Source organism: Trachemys scripta, chromosome 2, assembly GCF_013100865.1.
Source record: "Trachemys scripta elegans isolate TJP31775 chromosome 2, CAS_Tse_1.0, whole genome shotgun sequence".
NCBI lineage: Eukaryota > Metazoa > Chordata > Testudines > Emydidae > Trachemys > Trachemys scripta.
The window spans coordinates 30,330,314-30,355,663 of record NC_048299.1 but is presented as its reverse complement, the minus strand read 5'-3'; the positions used below and the strand labels follow the sequence as shown (position 1 = coordinate 30,355,663).

The window sequence follows — 25,350 nt, the reverse complement described above, 5'->3', positions numbered from 1 at the left end:
CTTCTTCCCTCTCTCCCATATCATCCTAAAACCAAGGCTAAGATTACAAAATAATTATTTACACTGATATAAATGTTCATCCATAAATTTCAAGGTACTATACAAAATTAGGTATCTCCATTTGCTAGATGGGGTAACTGAGAATGAGATTGGTGGTGTGACTTGCTCAAGGTCACACGGTCTTTATCTCAAGTTTCTGATCCTACAACCACTCATATGCTAACTTTATACACCTGTGCAGGGCCAAATGAGCCCTCCACAGAGACCTCTAAAAGATGTAACCTAGGGAAATGAATAGCTGTAACGTTTCACTATGGGTACGTGTAATGGTACAGTTATACCACTGACAAAGGTAGGCATGTTGTCATGGCTGTACTGCAGTAAAGGTACAGAGTCTGCATTCTGAATTTACTGCAGTAGCTCACTGTGTGTGTTTACGTCAATAACAAGAATAGGGAATGTGCAGTATTCTGTTTCACTTTATCAAATAATCAGATCACTCACAACGGGGTCCTGGCTGCTTCCCCAAACCCTTGCACGGCTCCTCCCCTTTTCTTCGGCGTCTGTTTCACACCCGCCTTTGCTTTTATGTCCCGGGAAGTAGGAGCCCGTGGACCCGGTCACACTAGGCAGTGACAGGCTGTCCCTCCCACCCCCCCACCCCCGGGAGGGTTAGCACGTGGGTTACTGTTTGCAGGACTGGGGCCTTCGCTTGTGCCTCCGGCCGGGGGGTGGACTCCAGCGAGGAGCCCCTCGGAGCGCCTCCTTCAGCCGAAACGCGTGTTTCCAAGCCCTGCTCACGCCGGGGCTCTCGCACAGCGGCAACGCGCTGTGCATGAAAGGGAGGAGCGTCTCTTTGCCATTAGGTGCCCGCTACACCCCCTAATGCGGAGCGAGCGCTGCACGTGCTCCCAACCGGGGCGCAACGGGCTGGTGGCGCCGGGGACCCCGCCTGCGGGATGCTCAGCGCCCAAGGGCTCGCAGCGCCCTCACCCCGCGGGATCCGGCCCGAGCCCGGTGAAGCGAATGGGTCCCGGCCCACGGGCGGGGGCTGGAGGATCGGATCCGGCTCCCACTGAGTCCGGCTGGAGCTCCTGGGCGCAAGGCAGGGCTGGACTCCAGTAGCCAAGAAGCAGAAGAACTAGGTGCGAGATTTGACTCTCGTGCCGCTCCGTACAGCGCGCGACTTCGCGCCTGCGCACGGCGGCTCACCCTTACCCGCGCCTCACGTTCGGTAATGGCGTCCCGCATGGAGCTGTTGCTGCCGTGGTGCCGGCTGCGCTTCCCCGTGCCGGGGACAAGCCAGACGCGCCGCGCTCTGGGGCGGCCGCGCCTCAGCCAGGTCCGGCTCAGCTCCACCGAAGCGGCCGCGCAGAGGGCCCCTGGCCGAGAGGAGGCAGGTGAGGAGGCTTCTGTGGCGGGGCAGGGCCTGGCGGGGGGGCGGTTGCACTGGGCCAAGGGGGCAGCTCCCGGGCCCGGGAGGCTGCTGGGCGCCGGGGTCTGTCTGGGGCTGCGCTTCCGCCCCTCTGCGGGCCAGGGGTGCGATAGCAGCCCGGAAGCCGGGCGGGGCTGTCGTGCCCTGGCAGCTCGGGGAGCCTGGCGAATGGAGCGCAGCGGGCTGTGACCCGGCTTCTCTGGAGAGCGGCTGTGTCCGCCCCGCCGCGCAAGAGCCGGCCTCGTGGGAATCATTTGCCAGCCCCCGTGGCTCGGGCTCGGGCTGGGAGGGGCCAGACTCTGCCCGCTCGAGGGGCTGCGTTGGCAGCTTGTGTACAAACCGGGCGGGCTGCAGCCTCGCTCCGAGCTACCGTCGGGAGCAGGTGGCCTGTAGTACCCTTCCCTGAGGCGTGTACCTGCCCTGTAGGGGCTGGGGGCTACACTACCCTGTGAAATGAGATCACGTTGCAGAATTAATAGATTCCAAGGCCAGAGGGGACCACTATGCTCATTTAGGCTGACCTGCTTAACACAAGCCAAATACTTCTCTCAAAATAATTCATAGAGCATATCATTTAAAAAAAAAACCTAACCTTAATTAAAAATTCCTAGTGATGCAGAATCCACCATGACATTGGGCAAATTGTTCCAGTGGTTGATTGTTCTCAATGTTAAAAGTTTTACACCATATTTGTAGTCAGTGGGCTGCATTCTGGGCATGACTGTGTTAGAACGTGGCAGAGCTGTCACTGTCTGCCATATCCCAGATCCTGAATATGCATCACTAAGATCAAAAGAGAATAACCATCCTGTTGTTGTCAAAACGGGGGTGAGGGGAATATGTGTCCAGGGAAGATGCGGTACTAAGCGTCTAGTTTTGAAGAGCATTGTCATGTGCGTTACTATACTTGTTGGAAATTCCAGTGTTCTGTTTCAGACTGTCTAATCAGGACTTAAACTGTATCTGCTTATATTTTAATAGCTTTTGCCTTGCATACCATGCAAGTTAAAATATCAAATTCTAATCTCTGCAAACCAGAAACAACCCATTTGAATACATCCTATCTTGACTTTTTCCTCTGAATAGTCATGTTAAGAAACAAAAGTTTAAAAACTGAAATATACTATTTTCAGTGTCTAGTGGCTAGTTTTTTTCAAGATCGACCTTTTTTCTCATTAAGCATATCTGTTGAACTTGTGTAAAGGTGTTTTTTTAAAGTTAAATACAAAAGACTGAAAAAGATTCAATATGATTCTTCATAGAGTACTGCCAGTTATTCCTAGAAAATTGTCCAGGAATCATTGGAAGTTGAGTTTACGGAATCTCTGGGATTCTCAAAATAGATGATTCATATGTTAAAAATAAACAAACAAAATACCCTACTAGGAATAGCTTTAGAAAGCATCACATATAATGGACATGGATCGTATTTGTCATGTGTTTGCACAACACATTAATGGTTACTGTTAAAGTTCAGTACCACTTTGCTACTGTGTAAACCTGATAATTTGTTTTGAAACCCAGCTGCAGTGCTGCAGATAGTGGCAGCTACTCATCCTCTTTATTTCTGTGTGTTCTCCTACCAGCTCCTCTTCAGGTGACTCTAAATAGCACCGTTGCCTGCCAGCTCTGTCCAACAGACACAGATAGCATGCGACGAGCAGAACTCTGTAGTGCAGTGGTTCTCAGCCTGTGGGCAGCCCAATCAACACACAGCTGCGGCCTATGTGTCATCCTCAGGGCCATACAGACAGTATATATATTGTGTGGATGAGGCCCACATAATACATAGAGAGCTGCATAAGTGGCCCACAATGGTAAATAGGGTGAGAACCACTGATCTAGTGTCAGCTACTGGGGTAGGGTGACAGAACCTGCAACAGTTAAAAGGTGGGAGAGAAAATAAGCATAAAATAGTTGGGAAATGAGAGAGAGAAAATCGGGGAGGGGAGAGGAGAGAATAAAAAGCAGAAAGCAAAACTGAAAGAAAAAGACAAAGGAAAAAACAAGGGGGAAAAGAGAAATAGTTGGGGCATGTCAGAAAAAGCGAGATGTGATGACTACACTAAGATGGAGTATATTAAAGGGGCGTTGGCATGGGTTTCCAGACCCAATATTGTTGCGTATTTTATATAGAGCAGGTGAGCCGCGTGCCAAACGTTGCTGACCCCTGGTGTAGAGTTTAATGATCAAGGAAGGATGGGAGCTACTGATCTGGGCTGAAGAATGTGTCATTATCTGATTGTTGTGCATTTGTATCACAGCTGCTCTCAACTGTAATATGCTCTGGATCAGTTTAAGTAGATGTTTTACATAGAAAATATCAAGCCAGTCGTTAATGTCAACATAACAGGTTCACTATAGAAAAAACATTTTCTGTAGAATGGGAATTCACTGTTGTTGGTTTTCCCCCTTATCTGATTTTAGTAAAATTGTGGAAGAATTGCACTTACACTTTCATATAGCACTCCTGTGGTTTCTGTTTGTTTGGTGGTTGATTGGGTTTGTTTGTTTTTTTTGTTCCCAGTTTCACTGTGGCTCCTGTCAGTGCCATTGGGGAAATACTGTGTGCTGAAAAAGGGCACCAGTGCAAACCTCTTGGGAGTGCACACATGGGAGGAGAAGGAAAAACTAGAGGTGAACAAGTAAAACAGTAGGGAGGTGAAGAAAAATTGATGCAAGGGGGAGAAAGAACCTCTCTTTTGGGAGATTGCCCATTATTAACTTTGTGTTTTAAAATTGAGTTCTGTAGATTCCTTAACATCACGCTACCAAAATCTGTATAAAACCTACATTTTTATGCAGAATTTTTTTTCTACCCTCTCCCACAGATTCTAAAGTTGCTACCCGAAAGAAGACGTTTCCTGAGGTGCAAGCAGAAAGGCTAGAGCAAGCACAACGGACTGTTTTAATTAACTGCCCAGCCAAGATCAGTGAGAAAAAATTTCTCACGTATTTGTCCCATCATGGAAAAATTAACAGTCACTACTTTTATGAAAACTATGTACGTACTTGGAGTATTTTAAATTAAAATCTTTTGTTAAAAGTTGGATTTGGGCAAAAAGAAATGTCAGTCTCTGGTTTTCAAGAAACTAGTTTTTGTCTCTCTCAAAAGTTGGGCATCTTTCTTTGACAAATTACTTGTGTGTATTTCTTTTCATGTTTGTTAAATTTTACAAGATGTTAAGTAAATCAAGAATTTTTATTCCTACTTCTCAATTTTTCAGTCAAGATTTGTTTCTTTTAGTTGAATAGTGACACCCAAAATGAGTTGAAGATAGCAAACTTTTTTGGGTGGGGCTAAAGCTCTATCAGTAACTTTCATACCACTCGCCTGCTTGCCTAACAGCAGAACATATTTATTTGCACTCCATTCACTTCCTAAATCTAGCAGTAGTGGAAATAAATATATTCATTAGTTTGATTACTTTCTAATGCAGAAATGTGCTCATTATGTCAAATAGTATACATCTTAAATTCTCTTTTTGACAGCTTGTGAAAGAGTACAAAGGTGCTGAGGTGTGAATTAGTGTAAAATGAATAGGATAAAAATCATATTGTATCTAGACAGCTATGATTACTGTTGCAATGGTAATATCAGTGGAATTGTTTATGCCTTGTACCAGCTATTTTACCATGTCTCTTCACTTTTTAATGCTTTTAGGGTATCTACGCCGTGGTAGAATTTTCTGAAAAAGACAGCATAGCTTCACTACAGGATGTTACCCGAATCCCAGGCATTGAAGAGGAATGTGCTGTTCCATTTAAATCTAGAATTTTTACTTTAACATTGAAAAACCCATCAACTCAAGCTGCTCATCAGGCACCAGTTCACTGTCATAAACAGTCCACCATTCTAATCAATGATCTTGTTCAGAAGCTTTGTAGTGCTGACAGTGTAAGTCTATGGCAGGGGTGGGCAAACTTTTTGTCCCAAAGGCCACATCGGGGTTGCAAAATGGTATGGAGGGCTGGGTAGGGAAGGCTATGCCTCACCAAACATCCTGGCCCCTGCCCCCATCCGCCCCCTCCCACTTCCTGTCCCCCTCAGAACCCCCGGCCCATCCAACCCCCCCTGCTCCCTTGTCCCCTGACTGCCCCCTCCGGGACCCCTGCCCCTAACTGTCGTCCCGTCCCCCCGGGACCCCACTGCCTATCCAACCCCCCCTCCCTGTCCCCTGACTGCCTCCTCCTGGAACCCCCTGCCCCAACCGCCCTCCTGGGACCTCCCCATCCAACCCCTCCCTGCCCCTTTCGGAATGTGGCCCTGCGAGCATGGGCGGAGGACTCAGGAGGAGCAGGGGCAGCCGCACAGCTGGAGAGAAACGGCGGTTTCCCCTTTAAAGCACCGCTTCTCTCTGTACGGCTGCGGCCGCCCGGTGCTCCTCCTGAATCCTCCACCCGCACTGCCTGCCTGCTCCCCTGAGGCTGCAGGTGAGCCTCCCTCCCTGCTCTTCCCACTCTTCCCCCCACCCCCCCACGGGGGAGCACCGGTGCTGAGCTGCCTGGCGGCGCAGTGAGCTGAAGCTGCAGGGGAGGGGGGCTAGCCTTCCCAGCTGGGAGCTCAGTGTCGGGGCAGGACGGTCCCACGGGCCGGATGTAGCCCATGGGCCCTACTTTGCCCACTTCTGGTCTATGGCTATAGCTCTCTTAAGGCTTTTTTTTTTTCTTTTTAAATTTGCTTATGGAAATGTGTAATTATCTAAAGATTCTTTGGAGCTTTTACAGGTCAATTCCACTGGTCAGAAATATTTATCTGAGCTATTAGTGGATTGCCTTGGATAAATGCATTTCATAAATTGAAATAAATATGTCAAGTGATTACTTTATTTGTTATGACCATTAGTGTGTATGAAAGCAATCTCTGAATGAGATGGTTCTCTTCACTTCTGTTCAGTCTTGCAAATCTTTTTTAACAACTGTTTGTATTAAACAGTTGACTCTTCAACAAACTGATTTTTATTTCCACTATTCTCACACCTTAACTTGAGGTTTGAGATTTCTGAGCCCATATCTGAATCCATCAGTAAAAACAAGAAAGACTTGACCTTTCTGATATTTCTAAGCTTTAAAAAGTAGAAGAAAAAATGTGGAAAGAGGTGGAAGGGAGAGGGAGATGCATGTTTAAGTAAACTACTGTGACAGTAGGACTGATATCTTGAAGTGTAATGTCTGAGTAATGCAACATATCAGGCTCAGACAAGAACATAGAGGACTTGTACAATTTCGCTGCAATTTTTGAAAAAAAAAAAATTGTTTTCAGAAGTTTTAAAATATATTAATATTTACCTTTTTTGAGTCTTCAATCCAGAGCACGTTTTTTTTGCTCTTTATTTATTACTCTAACTAAAGCTTCTATTGAAGATAATACGAGTGAAGGCTCTTGGAATATTACAATATGGGACCAGGTTCCCAGGCTATAAGTAAAATATACCTCTTAAATGTATTTTAGTTTAAAAAAAAAAAAAAGATGGATGTATGTACTGATTAAGCCAGAAGTGACTGGTCGACTTAGGACTCCATGGAGGAAAATTGTAGAGAGGGGAAATGTTCCCTATATAGTAGCAGCAGAATTCCTGATTAAACATTCTGTACTACCTGATCCCAAGAATGCAGGCAGGCCAATGGAGTTACTCGGGATTTATACTGGTGTAAGAGTGTAAATCCAGATTAACTCCATTGATTTGTGCTGCGTTACTTTGGATATACAGTGCTGTAACTGAGACTGTAATCTTGCCCAGTGACTGCTCACTTTGGTTCATATGTGGTGATTAGATTCTTGAATGGTGGTGAGCAATGAGTATGCTCGGAGAACCCCAGAGAGGAAAGCCTTAGCCATAAGCTAAGTAGGACATCACTTAACGATGTTAATGTCTGAGAGAACTATGGAATACTACCAGTGTTGTTCTCCAGCTGAGGAATATATCCCTCTACCTTTCTTCACTCTCCTCTTATTTACCTGTGAATTTCATATGCACTCCAGAACTCTGCATGGGCTGTCACAACACCTTTTTTGATGCACTACTGCTAGCAGTGCAAAGATATTTGGGATACCTTTCAGAGCTGAGCTAACGGCACCCACTGCAGATGACTGAACAGAAATGGGGGCACTCTCCTGCAGTAGGAAATTGCACCAGTAATGGACTGGATCGCTTGATAGGATGAAGGGATCTGTGGAGGTGAGGGGAACATTCCATTTCTTCTTCAAAACAAAAAGACTCTTTTTTGGAAAAACCATTACCAAATTGCAACCACCCAGGAGAGGTACTCCGGGCTAGAGCTAGATTAACCCCCAGTGGTGAGTTGAATAGCCTAGGAATTGGGGCATTCAGGATGCATTTACATCATTTATGGTGAATACTTTGGTATCCAATAAGAGTCAAAATGCTGGCCAACACTGTTCATGTTTTCATTTGGATCTATTATCTTCTTTTTTCTTTGGGTTTTACTTTGCTGCTCCATGAGGAAGAATCCTCAATAATATCTCTAAATGTGTTGGGGGGTAGTTTCTGAAATGAAGGAACTGGTATCTAAAGCTCTAGAGGGCATCTTAATTTGTAAATATTTTGTTTACTTCTATAGCAGTGTAAGAATGTAAGTGACATAGCACTGACATTCATTTTAAGGAGTTGAAGAGTAGCCTCTGAAGGGGGTATTAAATTAGGTCAGAAAGACTGGATGCTAAGCAAACAAATAAGGAAATGGAACTAACATATATTTTTGATGTTTGTTTTTTCTTCTTTAGGTAAGTGATCAGTTGTACACTCTAATGGATGAATATCAGCTAACAGAGGAGAACACTAAGCTCCGGTTCCTAGCCTGTTCTCTGATTCAGGACATTGCATGTGCATATTTCCCAGAGTGCACCGTGAAGCCATTTGGCTCCTCAGTGAACACCTTTGGCAAATTAGGATGTGATTTAGACATGTTTTTGGACCTTGATGAAATTGGGAGGAGCCCTACAAGAGCGGTAAGGGTAAACAGCATGTCTCTAACTTGTAGGACTTCTTTGACAGATTTAACCACTTAGAGATATAAGTGAAACAGTGGATACGCTATACTGAGGTTTTCGAAATATTTCAGATAAAGTCTGTTAAGAGGATTTGGTGTTTTGGGGGGGGTGTACAGAGCTAGAGACCTTTAATGAATTAACAACTGTGATGTGAAAACAGAGTAAGAATAAACAGATGGTTTTCTTATCATGACAAGAAGTAAACTGTAGTGTCCCCAGTGGTGTTCACTGTACTGTACAGCAACTGCACTCCATAGTTAATACTGAGGCATTCAGATGCCACAGTGACAAACACCAGGACAAAACAACTGAACTTGCTGAGTGAAGTAACCAATTTGTTTGCAAGTTGGCTTGTTTAAAATAAGACACACACAATTTTTTTCGGAGAATTTGGAGCATGGAGGATTAAAAACTTAATATAAAATTGTTGAATTTTCCATGCATGTCCTAAGTTTCTAGGGCACCATATTTTGTCTATAAGACTAGGACTATGTTTACACTTAAATTGCTCCAGCAAGGCCCCACTGTACTGCTTCAGTGCAGACACTCACTACAGTGAAGGGAGGGTTCTCCTGTTGCTGTAGTTGATCCACCTCCCCAAGAGGTGGTAGCTGGGTTGGTTGAAGAATTCTTCTGTCAACCTAGAGCAGTCTACCCCAGGGGTTAGGTCAGCTTAACTATGTCACTTAGAAATGCGTACTTTTCACATCCCTGAGCGACATAGTTGTATCAACCTAACTTTCTAGTGTAGACCTGGCCACAGTCTGTCTAATGACCCCTCACTTCAGCTCTCCAGCCTTTCTTTGTGACCCACCTCCAACGTATGTTACTGTATTTCACTGCCACGTGGAAGTATATGAATGAGTAATGCTTATTTTTCCCAATTATTGGCATGTACCAGTGGCAGCTGGGGAAGTTTTTCTGGTACTGGGTTTACTGCACCAACTAACTTCATTAATCGGAACAAATCTACCAATAAAAATGAATGCAGTGAATGTACTGGAATGTTGGCAATTTGCATTCATAGTCCCTCTAAATATTTTGTTAGTCAGTTGAGCTAAACTCCAGAACAGTGTTCCATAAGTGAACCTCCTTCTATTGAAATCTATCTCAGCCGTTCTCCGGGATGTGAGCAGGTCGGAGATGTCTTGCTCTGGATTTTCTTTAGTACATCAGTCCAGCTGGCATCTAGCACTTTAGTGTAATAGGGTGGATTGATTTAAATCAGCAAGCAGGAAATCTTGATTTAAATAATTTAAATCTGGTTTTGCATTTGTACTTAGTTATTTTTCTAAAAAAAAAAAAGTTGATTTTTCATTAGTTGGTAACCATTAGTGTCGATTTGCAACTAACATAGCCTTTACATTAAAACTGATACTACTTCTTGCTAACCAGGAGGATAGACTGTATCTATGCACATTTATTTAAGCAGTTTAAGCTTAGTGTACGTTTATTCATTCTTAATTTTTACATTTTGTATTATGTTAGAAAAACTGTGGATTATGCATTTCTTCTTTATTAGATTTAACGTTTTACTTGTGATTTGTCTCAAGTTCTATTTGGAAATTGGAATTAACTGCATAAAAAGAGTGTTTTTCAAATAGTTTTATTTAACTGATAAAAATATCTTAAATGTGCTGGATACAAGAGGGGGGAAAAAAAGTAAGTTAAATGCAAAAAATATTTTGATAGAAACCTAACTGATTTTTAAACAAAAAAAAGTATATGTAGTTAGGGAATTGAACTGACTGTTTCTGTTTGCCATGTCCTTCGGGATTTCAGAACTGTAGATCTCATCTCACAATTCGTTTTTGTTCATAGATTGGAAGAGGAAAATAAGCTTTCCTAGTTCAGCTACCAGTCAGTTTCTTAAATTTTAATGAACTAGCCATTGAACTGAACTAGTGGAATAAACTGAAATTAGGAAGCAAAGAGCCCCGTGGCACCTTATAGACTAACAGACGTATTGGAGTATGAGCTTTCGTGGGTGAATACCCACTTTGTCAGATGCATGCATGCATGCTCATGCCACAGGACTCTTTGCTGCTTTTACAGATCCAGACTAACATGGCTACCCCTCTGATACTTGAAATTAGGAAAATATCTTTCTGCACCTGCAGGAAGGCTGTCAAAAGCTGGTTTACATGTGTTTAGCCGTTGACTTTCACCAGTTCAGTAGTTTGACTTTCTTTAAAACTTTGGCCACAAATATGTCCTGCCTAATATTTTTTCTAATTTAAATGGTTTTTATAGATTATCAAAATGTACTTAATTTAAATAAGAGTTCCATTTAAATAGAAATCAGATTTTAAAAAAAATAATAATTCATTTTTGTCCACCCTGTATTGTAAAATTAAAGCTACAGGTTATCTTGCTTGTTTTCCCTAACCCACTCTATTGTTTGCTGATGCCATTTAGTGGAGCTCTAAAGCCACTTTCTTTGGCAATGCTGTTATTTTAGTTGGCGGTGTTGACACAAATTCTCAGTGGGGCTATGAAAGCCATTTTGGGTTTTCTCATTGATCTTATCTGGTTAGAATATTGTCAGATTAGTAGCAACAAGTGGATTTGAAGATAAAAACAAATAGTGTCCATATGTAATGATGTTGTGTCAAAAGAAGGAAATAGTATGAAACTTTGTCTTCACTGCATGTAACCATGGGGTAAGTAATCGTGTGGTAGCCTGCCCTGCTGCTGTGCAACCACATTGTTCATGATAGCAGATTGCTGTCACACCCTTTATCTGCACTGGCTGTGACAAACAGTACAGCTGTCTGAGCTTGTAATTTGAGATTCATGATGCCACAACTCACTGTCGCACTGTGCTCATATTCTTGGGTTGGTTTTGTGCAACTTATTAGTTCACTGTTTGGATTGTTGGATGGCATGGTCTAGGCCCATGAAATTTATTTCCTGGCAGTAACCTAGTTGGTGTAGTGTTGTGTTGCTATGTACTGGCCAAAGGTATGGATCCTCCTATCCCTAATTACCAGAGTCTAAAACTACAGCTTTTTATGGAAGCAGTGTTTCTTTTTCGTGTGCCTGCACCATCTGCTACCAGAAGACATTGGCAGGGGTTTCAAAGGCTATTTTGTGGCTAGAGAAGACGGGGCAGCGAATTGCTGTTAGAAGTAGCATAGCAAGAGCAAATCCACAGGGCCATCTGGACGCGGAGGTGTGAACTGAGCGGGTATTGTTTGTAATGGCAGATGACCCCTACTCAGACCACTGCTTCTGAACCAGGAATACAAACATTCACTGGTGAGACATTTTTGTGATGGAAACATGAGGTGACCAGCAGTGAGCCCAGAACTTTCACATCAAGACACATTCATGGAGCTGTGTGAGGACCTTGCCCTTGCAGAGAGCATGAGAGCCAGTAATGGTCCTGAATTGTGTTGCTCTTTGCCTTGTGAAAACTGACAACCTCAGATTGATACAGATCTGTTGGCAATCTATTTGGGTTTGGAAAATTTACAGGTAGTTCAGTGGTCATTGAAGTTTGCAAGACAATTAATGATGTATTGTCCTCCAGGCTTGCCAAAATTGGGAATATCCCTGAAATAATTGCAGGGCTTGAACAGATGGGCTTCCTGAACTGCACAGGTATGATTGATTGGGACATATATACCCATCCACCATCTCAAGCAAGCAAGTATATAAATAGGAAACGATACTACTACGTCATTATGCAGGCTCTTGTGGACCTCCAGGGCATATCCATGGATACCTACATCAGATGCATTGGCTGGGGATTGGTCCAGGGTTGAGCAGGGCGTTGGACTAGATGACCTCCTGAGGTCCCTTCCAACCCTAATATTCTGTGATTCTATGCCAGGGTGTTCTAGAGATCTGGCCTGTTTCAGCTTGGGCAAGCTGATACGTTATCTCCCCCCTGCCTTCCCCCCCGCTCCCCCCCCCCAAGAAAAATCAATGCAGTGTCCGTGCCAGTTGTGACTTTAGGCACCTTAAGGTGTCTTCTGCTCCCCTGTGCAGTCTGCTGCTCTGATGCGCATCAAGAGAGTGAGGCAGTTTTAATACAAATCGGGGCCAAGGTTGCCTCCCAGGCTAGGGTCACCTTCCTCTTCTAGTTCCTCTGCTCCATCTCCTTGCTGGCTGTCCAGAAGAGGTTGGGTTGTATCTTCACAGACATGAAGGTTCCAGACTCCCTCCCCGGCCCCCCCAGCTCTAAAGATGAAATGGGCTTCTCTGCTCATGAGGGTTCTCAACACGTCATAAAATGGACAGGTTTTTGGGATTCTCACCAAATTTCTTATTTTTATTTCTGGCCTTCCAGTAGCTCATCTTGTGTCCCATTTATTTTCTCCCTGTCCTGGTGTCCCATCTGGTCAATCTCATGATCAACCAGCAGCTATTTAGATACACCTTCGTACAGTGTGATATTTTTTCTCTGGTATTAAATGTGGATTTTTCTCACTTTAGTCCAAAGCCGCACCAAGATTCTGGTGTGTTCATATGATCAGGTGGCTGATACACTGGCTTAGGGGCTGCTATTCTGTTGTTTCAAACATCAGAGGTGGGCAAGTATGGAGAAACTCCAGATATGGTGGACCATGGATGCTGAGCAAAGGGATATGAAGATAGACCACTTCCAGTCATGGTTGAGAGCACCGGTAGATGACAAATTAATGCATAGGAATGGTGCCCAGTGGGTTTATGGAAAGGTATTGGAGGACCATGATATCTTGATTTGTTATGGGTGCCTCAGCTGTACGTGTTCACTTCATTAAACCTCGTAGTAGCAAAACTCATTAAAAGCTGCCTTATGGTGTTCCCTATAACTTAGCATATGGTGGTGGCCTTCTGGCAGACATGGATGTGTGAAGGCATACCATATTAAGGGGGGAAACAGGCTGAGCATAAGGTTAGCATGCAGTGAAGACAAGGCCTGAGAATTTTTTTTAAATATGCTAGAACAGTTATTTCACAATGTGAATAAAAATTTATTACTGTAAACTAAACTAGACATGAATTAGCAGGTATAAGGACACATAGGAAAATACACATTGACTTGGTTAGAATATTGCTATAGAGAATTGTTCTGACTCTATAAAATACGTAGAACATTAGCTTTCTTTTCTGAGATAGTGAATTTAAGAGTCTTCAAGAAGCTGGGCTGCATTCTGAGGTAATGATAAACCAATGTGCTGAAACTTTGGGATTTTCCAAAAGCTAAAAGGAAATGTTCTTTAACAAAGAACCTCACAGATGTGGTTGGTACAAGCTAACAAACACCTTGGTCAAAAGAGAGGAAATAACATGTTTTGTAGCTTGGTTGTACTTCTTGTTTCTAGTTTGTTATTAAATTAGGTCACTAAAACAGTGTGCTTCATCTTGACCTCTCTGTTTTTACATTACTGAAAAAATACCTTGGAAATTACTACTTATTGTATACAATAGTGAGATTACAGCATTCATATATTTATCTAAGCAATTGCATTTCTAATTTCCCAGTTAATCTGGAAAAAATGTAAGAGAGGCAAAGATAAAGTGATGTTTTAAAATGTTTTCTTTTATCGAGTCCTAAAAACTACTTGCAATATGTGTTTTTCAAATCTTTAATCACAAACCATTCTTTGTAAGTGATTCCAGTTGTCTTTCAGAAGTGTCCCAGAATCTTATGTCATTTTCAGAACTGGTAATTTACCTTCATCTTTTTTGTGTTAGAAAACAGGTCCCTTTTATATGGAATATCAGATGAAGAGAGTACCTTCTGAAAGAATAGCATCACAGAGAATCCTCTCTGTGATTGGTGATTGCATTGACAACTTTGGCCCTGGCTGTGTGGGTGTGCAAAAAATACTCAATGCTCGCTGTCCATTGGTGAGATTTTCCCATCAACCAGTGGGGTTCCAGTGTGACCTGACAACTAACAATAGGTAATGATATGGCAATTGCATTTTAAAAAAATTAAATAGAACAATAATATGTATGTTGGAAAGCTATAATGAAAATTACTTATACGCTTCTATATGTGTGTCTGTATATCAAACAAATGATACGTTTTTGAGAAGTTTTTTTCCTTTTCTACGTGAGCCTAAGCAGGAAATATATTTGACAACTCTTTAAAAAAACAAACAAACAAACAAAAAAAAGTCACATTTTTGAAGACTAATTTTGAGGACGGGTCTTAGTTAATTTAGCAGTAAAAATACAGATTATAAATACTTTTTCTAAAACTAGAGACATGAAAACTTACGATAATAGATGGATAGAAAACAATATAATAAAATAGATATGAAATCAAGAACATATGGTTTTTCATTAACTTTTCAATCACTTTTTTGATTCTCTGTTGCTTTTAGGACTAGGCAATTGTATAATACCAATGTTAATTTATATTCCTTCATTAACCTGAAGTCTGATCACTGAAAAGCAATTTGAAGTTGTCTTTTTCTTGGACTGTACACAGATAAACACAGAATTATTTTATATTAGCCTAGCATTCAAGATATATTGCCACCTAAGCAGTGCAAACAGGCAATTGTTTTTAAGAGAAAGGAATTGAGACTTGATGTTTCTGTACTTGATGCCTTTCGTGATGATGCCCAATAGGGGGAGTAGATTTCTTAAAAATAGCTCTTTGGCCTGCCACTTCTCTTCCTAGTTTTGCTTTAAGTTTTTGATTACATGTACCAAATAGCCACATGAATGCCAGTGAGGCATGTAAATGTTTTTATTGATCATGGGTTGGGAGAGATCTGGTGTGCTGTAAAAGACTCTGGAACACGCTCCTGTGTTATGCCTGTAATAAATTTTGGTGTTTCTCCTCTTTACTTTTCTGACTTTTCCTGTATCTGTTGCATCACCTGCAGTATTTACTTGTGATATCTTGTACATTGGTGATAAAAGTGATTATACAAGAGAGGAAGAGGAGAATAGCAAAGCAAGAAACTACATTTAATCACTGACTATGGGCCAAAATTTAACTATACTGTATGGGAAGTATTGTAGAACCAGATGAGGTTGTCTTCTCTTGGTAACTGCAAGACTTAGTCGTCATTTACAATGAAACAAATCTATCAGTAAAAAAACTATGCTTACCATTATTTGTATTACTGTAGCAAATAACTTCTTGAAAGCTTCAAACTGAAATCTGTTGCTTTACCATTTCCCTGTTGTCCATTGCACACTTTTTTATTTTAGTTACATTTCTTGTGACTTATGAGCTGCTGTTCTTTTATGCGTATAAAGGTACACACCCAAACCCATAAAAACACAGGAATATGTCCAGTGACAATGGAATATTTGGCGAATTTAGCTGCCAAATTTTCGCAAATCTCTACTAAGTGTATGCGAACAGATTTTTCAAAAGTTTATAACTTTGGCCACATTTGGGTGATATTTCATGGGAACAGAAAAAGGCACATCCTTGACACAGTTCAAACCTCTTGCCAAATTTCAGGTCCCAACTCCAAAGCACAGAGACACTAGCGATGCTTAGTGAAATGTGAATTTTAACATAGGCAAAATGTGTTTTTCCCTAGTCCTGTTCTGGGAAATGGCTGAACCATTTTCGCTGAAACTTTCCAAAAAAATGTATCGGAAGGCATACACCTGGCATGGAAAATTTCTGCCTGTTAGTTTGGCAAGTTATAAGCAACTGACAACAGGGTCTTAAAAATTGCCTACTACTGTAGTTTGTATGCCGCTTAATTCTTTCACTGCATTATCATTTTTAAGTCAGAGTTAAACACATACTCTTCCCTGCTCCTCCGATTCTTAACAAATTCTACATGTGGACACCCATGTGAAAAAGGGAGAATGTGCTAACTGAAGTGTATATGTAGACTGATCTGGTTTTTTTAATAGCATGATCATAATCCCCCTTCCTTTTTTTAACTGCACATAAACTTTAGAGAAAAATTCCTTTGAATTTTTTTAATCTTGTACTCGGCTCAGAGGTGAATTTTTTTTTAAAGTTAACTGAGTACAATGTACGCCATTACTGAAATTTTGACATGCTAAGGGTATGTCCACATAGCATTGTAAACGTGGGTCTATGGGACCTGGACTTGTGGACTTTGTTTCCAAGCCTGCACTTAAGCATCCACAGTGCATTGTAAATTTGGGGTTAGTACAGCTGAGATCCAGGTCCAGTAATTGTAACACATCCATTCTATGCTACGCAGACCTTCTGTCTCGGGTCTGCAGCTTAAGCTGCAGCCACCATGCAGAATGACAGGGCTTAGACCAGAGGTGGGCAAACTACAGCCCGGGGGCCACATCCGGCCCTCCAGATGTTTTAATCTGGCCCTTGAGCTCCCACCAGGAAGTGGGTTCTGGGGCTTGCCCCGCTCAGGCGCTCCAGCTGGGGAGCGGGGTCGGGGCCTTGCTCCACTCCGCACAGCTCCCAGAACCAGCGGCACGTCCCCACGCCGACTCCTGTGTATAGGGGCAGCCAGAGGGTTCCGCATGCTGTCCCCACATCAAGTGCCACCCCATGCAGCTCCCATTGGCCAGGAACCGCAGCCAATGGGAGCTGCAGGGGTGGTGCCTGCAGACAGGGCAGAAGGGGGACATGCCGCTGTTTCGGGGAGCTGCTTGAAGTAAGCACCACCCGGAGTCTGCCACCTTGACTCCCTCCCATGCCCCAAACCCCTGCCCCAACCCTGATCCCTCTCCCTCCCTCCGAACCCCTCGGTCCCAGCCCAGAGCATCCTCCTGCACCCCCAGCCCCTCATCCCGAGCCTTCCCGCACCCCAACCCCCAATTTCATAAGCATTCATGGCTCGCCATATAATTTCCATACCCAGATGTGGCCCTTGGGCCAAAAAGTTTGCCCACCCCTGGCTTAGACCTTAGTCATGGTGGGACTCTCTGATTCACCCCACTAGCAGGGTCCTAGAACTTTAGTCCTAAGTGCTTACTGACCGAAGTCAGGCAGATTTGGGTGTGGATGATAGGTGGGCTTGAGCTCAAATCTGAGTCAGAGCTTGGGTTTAGTGTGCAGTGTAGATATACTCAATGAGGCTGTGGAAGAAGCTAAGACTGCAAAATGTGGTTCAGTAGTTTTGCATGTAGAAAGCTTCCCCCCCCCCTCCTTTTTTGGTGCATATACAGATGGAGGAGGAATTGTCTTCACTTTTGCTTGTTCTAAAATAGCATAGAACATTGGGGATAGTGTAAAGCACTTCAGCACAGTCTAAATTTTAAAAGAAAAGTAACTTTTCTACACCCAAAATCTGACTTAGACTTTAGGAAGTTTATATTTGTCCTTTTGAGGTGGTGCTGCATAATCTAGAGGAGTACGTGCAATGCTGGGAGCGAGTAACTCGTGTATCCGTACCTGCCACTTGTGGTATTAATACTTGGCTTTTAAAAAAAACTTTACACTGGGCTGTCATAAACTTGAGGATGTTTTACTTTAAACCTTCATAATTTGAAAACTGCTGAATTGACTTTCTTCAAACATGGCATGTTTTGTAGATCTCACTGAAATTTAGTAGATCTCATTGAGATTAAGGTCTTTAGATTTTACTTGATTTTTGAATACATTGTATTGTAACCCTTTGTATCCAAGGTTATCTAAGAAATTCCAGATTGTATTTGGTTTTGTATTAGATAATTTATCACAGATATCGTCTATTAAGATACTCAAAAGCATAAAAGTCTAATTTAAGTCTGCACTTTCAAAGTTTAATTTTGTATTTTCTGTCTCTGGAATGCTTTATTTCTCTGTTGTAATGTTGCATTAATTTTTTATGGACATTTTACACAATGCAAATTCCCCTCCTGAAGTGTATTGATAGTATTTCTCTTCCACTGTACTTAAGTTTCTAATTATAGGGCCATCCGGAACTTCATCTTAGACATTTTCAGATGTTCTCTGCTACTCTTATGTCATATGCAACAATTTGAAAAAAAAGATCCTCTTTCTTTATAATTATTACGTCTTAGAGCAGCATGAGTTATGGTTACATTTGACAGTTGGTGATTCTCTTTAATATTTACAATTTGTTCCTTGGACTTGTGTCTCACAGAGTTGCCATGAAAAGTTCAGAACTCCTTTATATATATGGTAGCCTTGACTCACGTGTAAGAGCTCTTGTGTTCAGTGTGCGGTGCTGGGCCCGTGTACATGGCATCACAAGTACCATTCCTGGTCCCTGGATTACGAACTTCTCTCTAACAATAATGGCCTTGTTTTTCCTTCAAAAGAGAACACCACCTATCATTCCAACACTAGACCAACTTAAAGATCTAGCAGGTAAGAACATTTCCATTTTGGAGTAGGACTGAACTAGCTCTTATGTGTTTTCTCTCCACTCTGGTTTCATTGAGTTTTGTGTGAATCTCAGTCACTTTTGATGGTCCAAAATAATCTTGCATGTTGCAAATACCATATATTTGAGAGAATGTCCAAGTTGTTGAACATTGGTACTGATTCACTGTTGTAAGGTGGATATTTTGGAGAATCAAACACTTTGATTTATTTTGCCTTTTTAAATAAATTTTCCAGTCACAATATTAAATTCCATTGACAACATTAATTTGATACTAAATTATTCATTTAATCCCAGTAGGAGAGCTGTGGTACATATAGAAAAGCTTTATTTTAACTGGCTTAGAGAGTGGGCTTGTTCTGTGCATCAGACAATTAAAAGTCAGCATTTTCTTAAAAGTCCAGGTTGTTGTTTCTTCTGGTTTGCTGATCTTCTATTCCTCAATAAATTAGCCATAAAATACCATGTAATATTATCTTTTCACTGTCCTTTGGTATGATATACATTATTTTGTAGTCATCAACTTTGACATCAATATTAAACTTTTAAAGAAATTAAAAGCAAAAGATATATTTCTGACTAATGACTTTTACTGAAGTCGGCTCAGCGACTTGCAAATCATTATCACAATGTCCCTGTGGGGTAGCTTTTACTCATTTTGTAGATGGGTAAATGGATTAAGTTTTGCTTGAGATCAAAGAAGGTATGCCAGTGAAAAAGTGAGGAATAGAATCCAAGAGTCCTGACTCACCAGACATCTGTTCTAACCATTAGACGTGCTCCCACCCAGGCTTTGAAGTGGAGAATAAAGGCTAAGGTACATGCTGAATGTTAGTAGTTTTGAAGTAAAAACAACTTTTAAAAGCTTTCAAAATCAGTTTACCAACAAGGTTTATTTTTAATTCCCTTTGAAATTTCGAATGTGGAATTACGACAGTCACAATGGAATAGGTGTCTTGAAATGTTACAAGAAAAATCCCAATGCACTGTCATGAGTATCCAAGAGGAAGAATACTGATCATGCAACCCTTACTTGTGTCTGTAACCCCACTGATTTGTGATGGTACAGGCCATAAGTAAGGCCTCTTTGTGTAAGTGTCTTAGTGGCTGATTTTTCAAAGGAACAAATAGGAGTCATGCACTTGCCCATTTGTGCTTTTAAAAATCTCCTATTTCTCCTAAGCACTCTCCCTCCCCCATCCACAAATTTAAACCATTTAAATCTTTAACTAATTTAATTGTAAAAAGTAATTTACCTTCTGTACCCACTTGCACTGATTTATGGTACCGCTTTCTTTTTGAGAGGATGTCTGAGTAATGCTTAATAAATATGGGGGACTTTTTTTTACAGTATATCACATTTAAACACATTGTTCATAACTTGTCATTTCAGATGCAGAAGATAAGCATATAGTCGAAGGTCATGACTGTACCTTTGCTAGCAATTTGAACAAAATTAAGCCTACAGAAAATACAGAAACGTTGGGTAAGTGGATCTTCATTCAATGGTTTTTCCATTGCTGTGAGAACCATATCCCTTTCCTTATTTTACCTTTTTCCTTTCAGATGTGCTGCTGAGTGCCTTCTTTGAATATTTTGGGAATTTTGCTTTCAATAAGAACTCTATAAATATTCGAAAGGTAAATGCATTTTAATCTCTTCCCATTACTCTTTAACTGTCAAAGCTCTCACTATATGAGAGAGGTAGAAATATGCAATACTGCATAAAGGGCCAAATTCTGCTGTCCTTATCCATTTATCCTACTAACTAATACATGACTAACTATCTAATGTACATTTCTTCATAATCATAAAAAAATAATTTTCTTATCATAAGGAAATAGTATCATTCAGGAAACATTTTGTGTTTTGCAATTATGTAGCACATTTTGCAGTTGCAGAAATTACACATAGAATACCTGTAAACTGATTTTATCCCTCAACTGGCAGTCAGATTCATGAAGAGACTTAAATTCTGCAGAACAAAGCAAAACCACTGATTACCTACTTCTTGATAGTGCTGCAGCACTAATTTATTTGTTGCATTATAAAGCACTAACTATAAGCCAATAAAGCTTTTCTGCTGAATGCTCTGTTACATGAGAGGTGTCATTGTTTATAGCTGCTTTCTTTGTCCCACTTTTGTGGTTAGAGAGATTTAAAAAAAAAAAAAAAACTTGGACTGTACAACACAATCCAACATTTTTTTGGTCTTCATACAAACTGTGTATCCCTAAAGGCTTTGCCGTTTTAAATAACTGATCTGCGTTGGGAACCCAGAGTTTAGACCCCCTCCATACTTCAACTTTTAACTGAGTTTGAACCTATTTACACGGTTTCTGTACACACACACAAGGGATAAAATTTCGTTAGTAACTGTGACAGTTAAGTGTTTTGTGTCTGCTTAGAGAGCTATTCTGGCACATGCATTTCTTCATGTAATTCATTCAGCACAGTTTGCAATGTTTTACAGGACTCCCTAACCATGTTTATGTAACTGGCTTAATCAGTCCCTGTTTTACTAGCTCTTTGTGAGATAGGAGATCCCAGAGTATATTGTCCCATGTGCTGCTATGTGGGTGTACCCTTTGGACACTCAATTTCCTGCTCACGCACTAGGAGATACCAACCAAGATTTTCGCAGAAGACACTGACACAAACACTGCTGGATGTCGTGGTATGTGTGGACTTATTGGTTGGTTGAAATGGCAGAAAAGTTACTTTGCAGATACAACCTGAACATTGTTAACTTGTGACTAATTAAGATGCATAAATCTAAATAAATAAGATGGCCATGCTCCAAACCGCTTACCCTAGATCACATTTAAAAGTTGCTGTGTGGAGTGGGCCTTCAGCTCGTCTATGTTGTTGCTTTCTGTTACATGTACAAGGAGTCCCTTGCCTCTTTCTTTCAAATAAGAGAATTTGTTGTTTGCGTGTTATCTATTACCTATGTGTAATAGGGTAAAATAGACAGGTAAGGGTTAAGGGCTACCTTCCTGTCCCATGAACCAGCAAGAGATTTAAAGAAAGGGTGTGTTCTCCTTTCAGTATTGAGAGAGCCAAGGGAGAAGCCTCCAAGGACTGCAGGGCATGGTTGGCAGGAGAATTGCTTGGTTTTGGTGTTACTCATGAGTTTTCTGTTAACCAATAAATTGTGCCCTAAGGCAAGGACCTGAAACAGACTCTGGCATGGCATTGGTTCCTTCCTTAGTCTGTGAGAGAGCCCCTGAGCTTTACACCACGGTGTGCAGCAGTTGGGGTTGCCCAAACAGTTCACAAGAGCACTTTATAATCGTGAAAAGGCACTCAGGAATACCAATTAAAAATACACTTCAGTTTCGACAATGTGCTCAGCACTGTAGAAAACACAAGATGGCAGACCCTGCTGTGAAAAGCTTCAAATCTGAGAGAGAGATGTTCAAAAGACAGGAGGCACTGGGGGAAATCCAGGGGAGGAAATAACTTACCGCATTAATTCTTTAGTGGGCATTGTGAAAGAATGGAGTGTTTTTTGGAGGGATTTTTGTAGCCATGTTGGCTTAACAAATGAAGCTATAGAAATCATTCCATGCATGAAGGACAGCATGGCAGAAGGTATTCATTCCATGCATACAGGGCACGATGGAGACAACAGTGGAAGGCTGAAACTTGCCTTGCTGGTGTAGAAGAGAGAATGGGAGAATTGCATCAGAGACAGTGTGAGATGTGGAGATGTGCATTGCCTTGAAGGAGATGAGACATTTAAACGTACTATAGTGAACAAGAAGTAGCCATTGAAAGGGCACAAAGAGTGGGAATGACATGGTCGGAATGACATGGTCGGATTGACAGGCTAATTAAGTTGATGAACATCTACTTTCCTTTTTATGAAAGAAATTCCTTATTAGGTCAAAGGCCCTTTGCAATCAGGTGATATTTAATATTGCTGTAATAACTTAGCTGAACTGTTCTATTTGCTGTGTGTATAATACCCGTGTGAAATATTTGTCTTTCCTATCTTTAAAATATCTGCAGGGAAAGGAACAAAATAAGCCTGAGCCTTCTCCTCTCTATATCCAGAACCCCTTTGAACGGGCCCTCAATATCAGCAAGAATGTTCAAGAAAAACAGCTGGATAGATTTGTAGCTTTGGCCAAAGAGTGTGCCTGGATTTTACAGCAGGAAGATAAAGGTCATTCTTCATTGAGTAATAGCCGGCCTTGGGGACTGGCAGCCCTACTGCTACCATCTGTAGCCAGTAACTGTGTCAAGGGCAAGAAGAGGAAGAGGGGACAGGCAAGTGAACGAATCAAAACCCTGTTGGACTCTTTGAAGATTAATAATGAAGAAAGTTTGGTGAACAATGGTGGGAAAAGGACCTTTAGCAATCAAACACAGTAGCTGCTACTCTGTTGTGAGAATTGCTTGTGGTAATAATTGGAAGAACATTACTTGAACTTAGTTTCTACTGAGGTGAGATGGAGAAAATTACCTCCTACTTCCACTGTCCTAATCCTTGTGCAGGACTGTTTAGTTTCTCTGGGCATTATCTCCTCTAAAGCCCTCCTCACTCTTCCACCTGACCTATGGATGAAGACCATCCAGACATCAACTTTCATATATACCTTCTTAGAAGCAGCCTTAAGCTGGGTACAGTTCAAAAAGCAAAACAGATTGGGCCTAGGGAAAGGGCTTCCGGAATCCTGTCAGCTAATGGACAAAGAGTGCTAAGCAAAGGAATTGTCAAAAGCAACTTCTTTCCAATTAAATGGCTAGCACAACCCCCACCACCACCACCACCACATCAACGCACTAGAAACTATTTTAAATCAAAGTACTTGGATGCCTTTTGTTACCGTTTTCCACACATGTAAATGGTGCAAGATATAATAAAGCGACTGGAACTTGTTAGTATAGTTACCATGTAATTTCATATAGCAGTGCTCTCAAGGCATTTCTTAACCATTTTAAACTAAACAAACAAGGGTTTTCTGCAGTGCAGCGTTTGTCAATCCATGGGTCATGATCCAAAATTGGGTTGCCAGAATGCATCAAAAGATCACATGGCTGATCTTCATGATGACAGGAGAGCGACTGGACCAAATTTGAGTGGTACTGCAATCCCATGCACCAGGTCACATGCCTCCCCCCCACCCCCTCTCCTGCCGCCCTCAGTCAGAGGTGCCAGGGTGGTGCTGTGACCCTAGAGGTAATGCTTAGAGTGGGGAGCCAAACCCATCTGACTCCCCAGGATAGGAGCTGGGAAGGAGCGGTTGGTGTCATGTTTTCCAGTAAATACTGGCCCTCTGATGTACCCTTTCCTCTGCAGCCAGATGACTTCCCCTGTGCCATACCACCCATCCTGGTCCCCAGCACTCTACTTTACTCCCAGCACCCCAAATCCTTCCACACTTTTACCCTGTGTCCTCATGAGCTGTGAGGGAAGGAACTGTGGTTTTTGGAGAGTTATTGACTTGCTGCCTGTAGTGAGTCGGTGTGGCTCCCCTCCTGCCCAGAAGAGGGAGCCCACGTGCAGGCACCAGAGTGGGTGGAGCCACTGCCGCCTGTCCCCGCCCCCCGGAAGTCAAGGGGCGGGACAGGAAGTATAAAGGCTGGACGCCAGAGCTCAGTTGGCGGCCAGCCACCGCAGGGACAGACGTGCGGCCGGGAGCTCCCGACCAGGAGACCTCCGAGGCCTGGGCCCTAACTGGCCTGAGCTACCCCGGGCATGCTACGAGGACGAGCCGCCGGAGACCGTCCGCGCCTGTCACTGAGAGAATCCCTGGGAGCCCCATCCCACCAACCCTGAGGGTGAGACTGCACCCGAACCCCTCCGCCCGAGGACCGTTGGCCTGAGCTTAAACTGTTTGCCCCGCCCTGATCCAGGGCCTGGGCTACTGAACTGTTTATCCGCTCAGCCCCTGCAAACAAGGGCCTGAGCTTAAACTGCGTTTGCCCTGCCCTGATCCAGGGCCTGGGCCCCTGAACTGTTTATCCGCTCAGCCCCTGAAAACAAGGGCCTGAGCTTAAACTGTGTTTGCCCCGCCCTGATCCAGGGCCTGGGCTCTGAACTGTTTGCGCTCAGCCCCTGCATCCAAGGGCCTGAGCCCTGAGCTAACTGTCGGCTTTGCTCCGCCCCTGCACCAGAGAGCCGGAGCTTCAGGACTAACTGACTGCTTGTTCCCACAGTAGTGAGTCGGTGTGGCTCCCCTCCTGCCCGGAAGGGTCGAGCCCCGGCAAGGACTGATTACATTGCCCCTTACCCCCTGTATCTTTCTCCCAGAAGCCCCAAAACTTCTTCACTGTATTTTTCAGGGCCCTCAATCTCCCCACTTCACCTCCAGGCCCCCAAATTTCCCCTACCCCTTACGTTCTGTTCCCAGGGGCCAAGAGGAGGAGGGCTGTGTGATTTTGGGGGGATGTATTGGCTCTCTGTCCATCCCCCCACAATTAGTGGGGAAGGTTCCCCAGCTGTTCACATCTGGCTGGAGCATCTGGAATCCTAGTTCTAAGCCCCTCTCCTTCCCACAGACATCAGGAGGGGGAGGCATCAAGTTTGGGGGTGTTTTGTGGCAGGTTTACACAACCTGCCAGGTCCTGAAGGTTTACAAATGGGTCTTGAGACCAAAAAGGTTGAGAACCATTGCTGTACTGTACACCAAAACTAAAAAGTA

General features: G+C 42.7%; 1 protein-coding gene across 1 annotated transcript; it reads left to right on the top strand.

The window, feature by feature from the left end:
- The first annotated feature begins 1,125 nt into the window (after positions 1-1,125).
- MTPAP (mitochondrial poly(A) polymerase) lies at positions 1,126-23,592 on the top strand. The gene is made up of 9 exons (XM_034760171.1): positions 1,126-1,400; positions 4,267-4,439; positions 5,100-5,333; positions 8,181-8,405; positions 14,136-14,347; positions 18,452-18,678; positions 20,088-20,180; positions 20,261-20,334; positions 22,712-23,592. Exons 1-9 carry the CDS (start codon positions 1,238-1,240, stop codon positions 23,075-23,077), a joined length of 1,767 nt encoding a protein of 588 aa, XP_034616062.1. The 5' UTR covers positions 1,126-1,237; the 3' UTR covers positions 23,078-23,592.
- Positions 23,593-25,350: the final 1,758 nt, after the last annotated feature.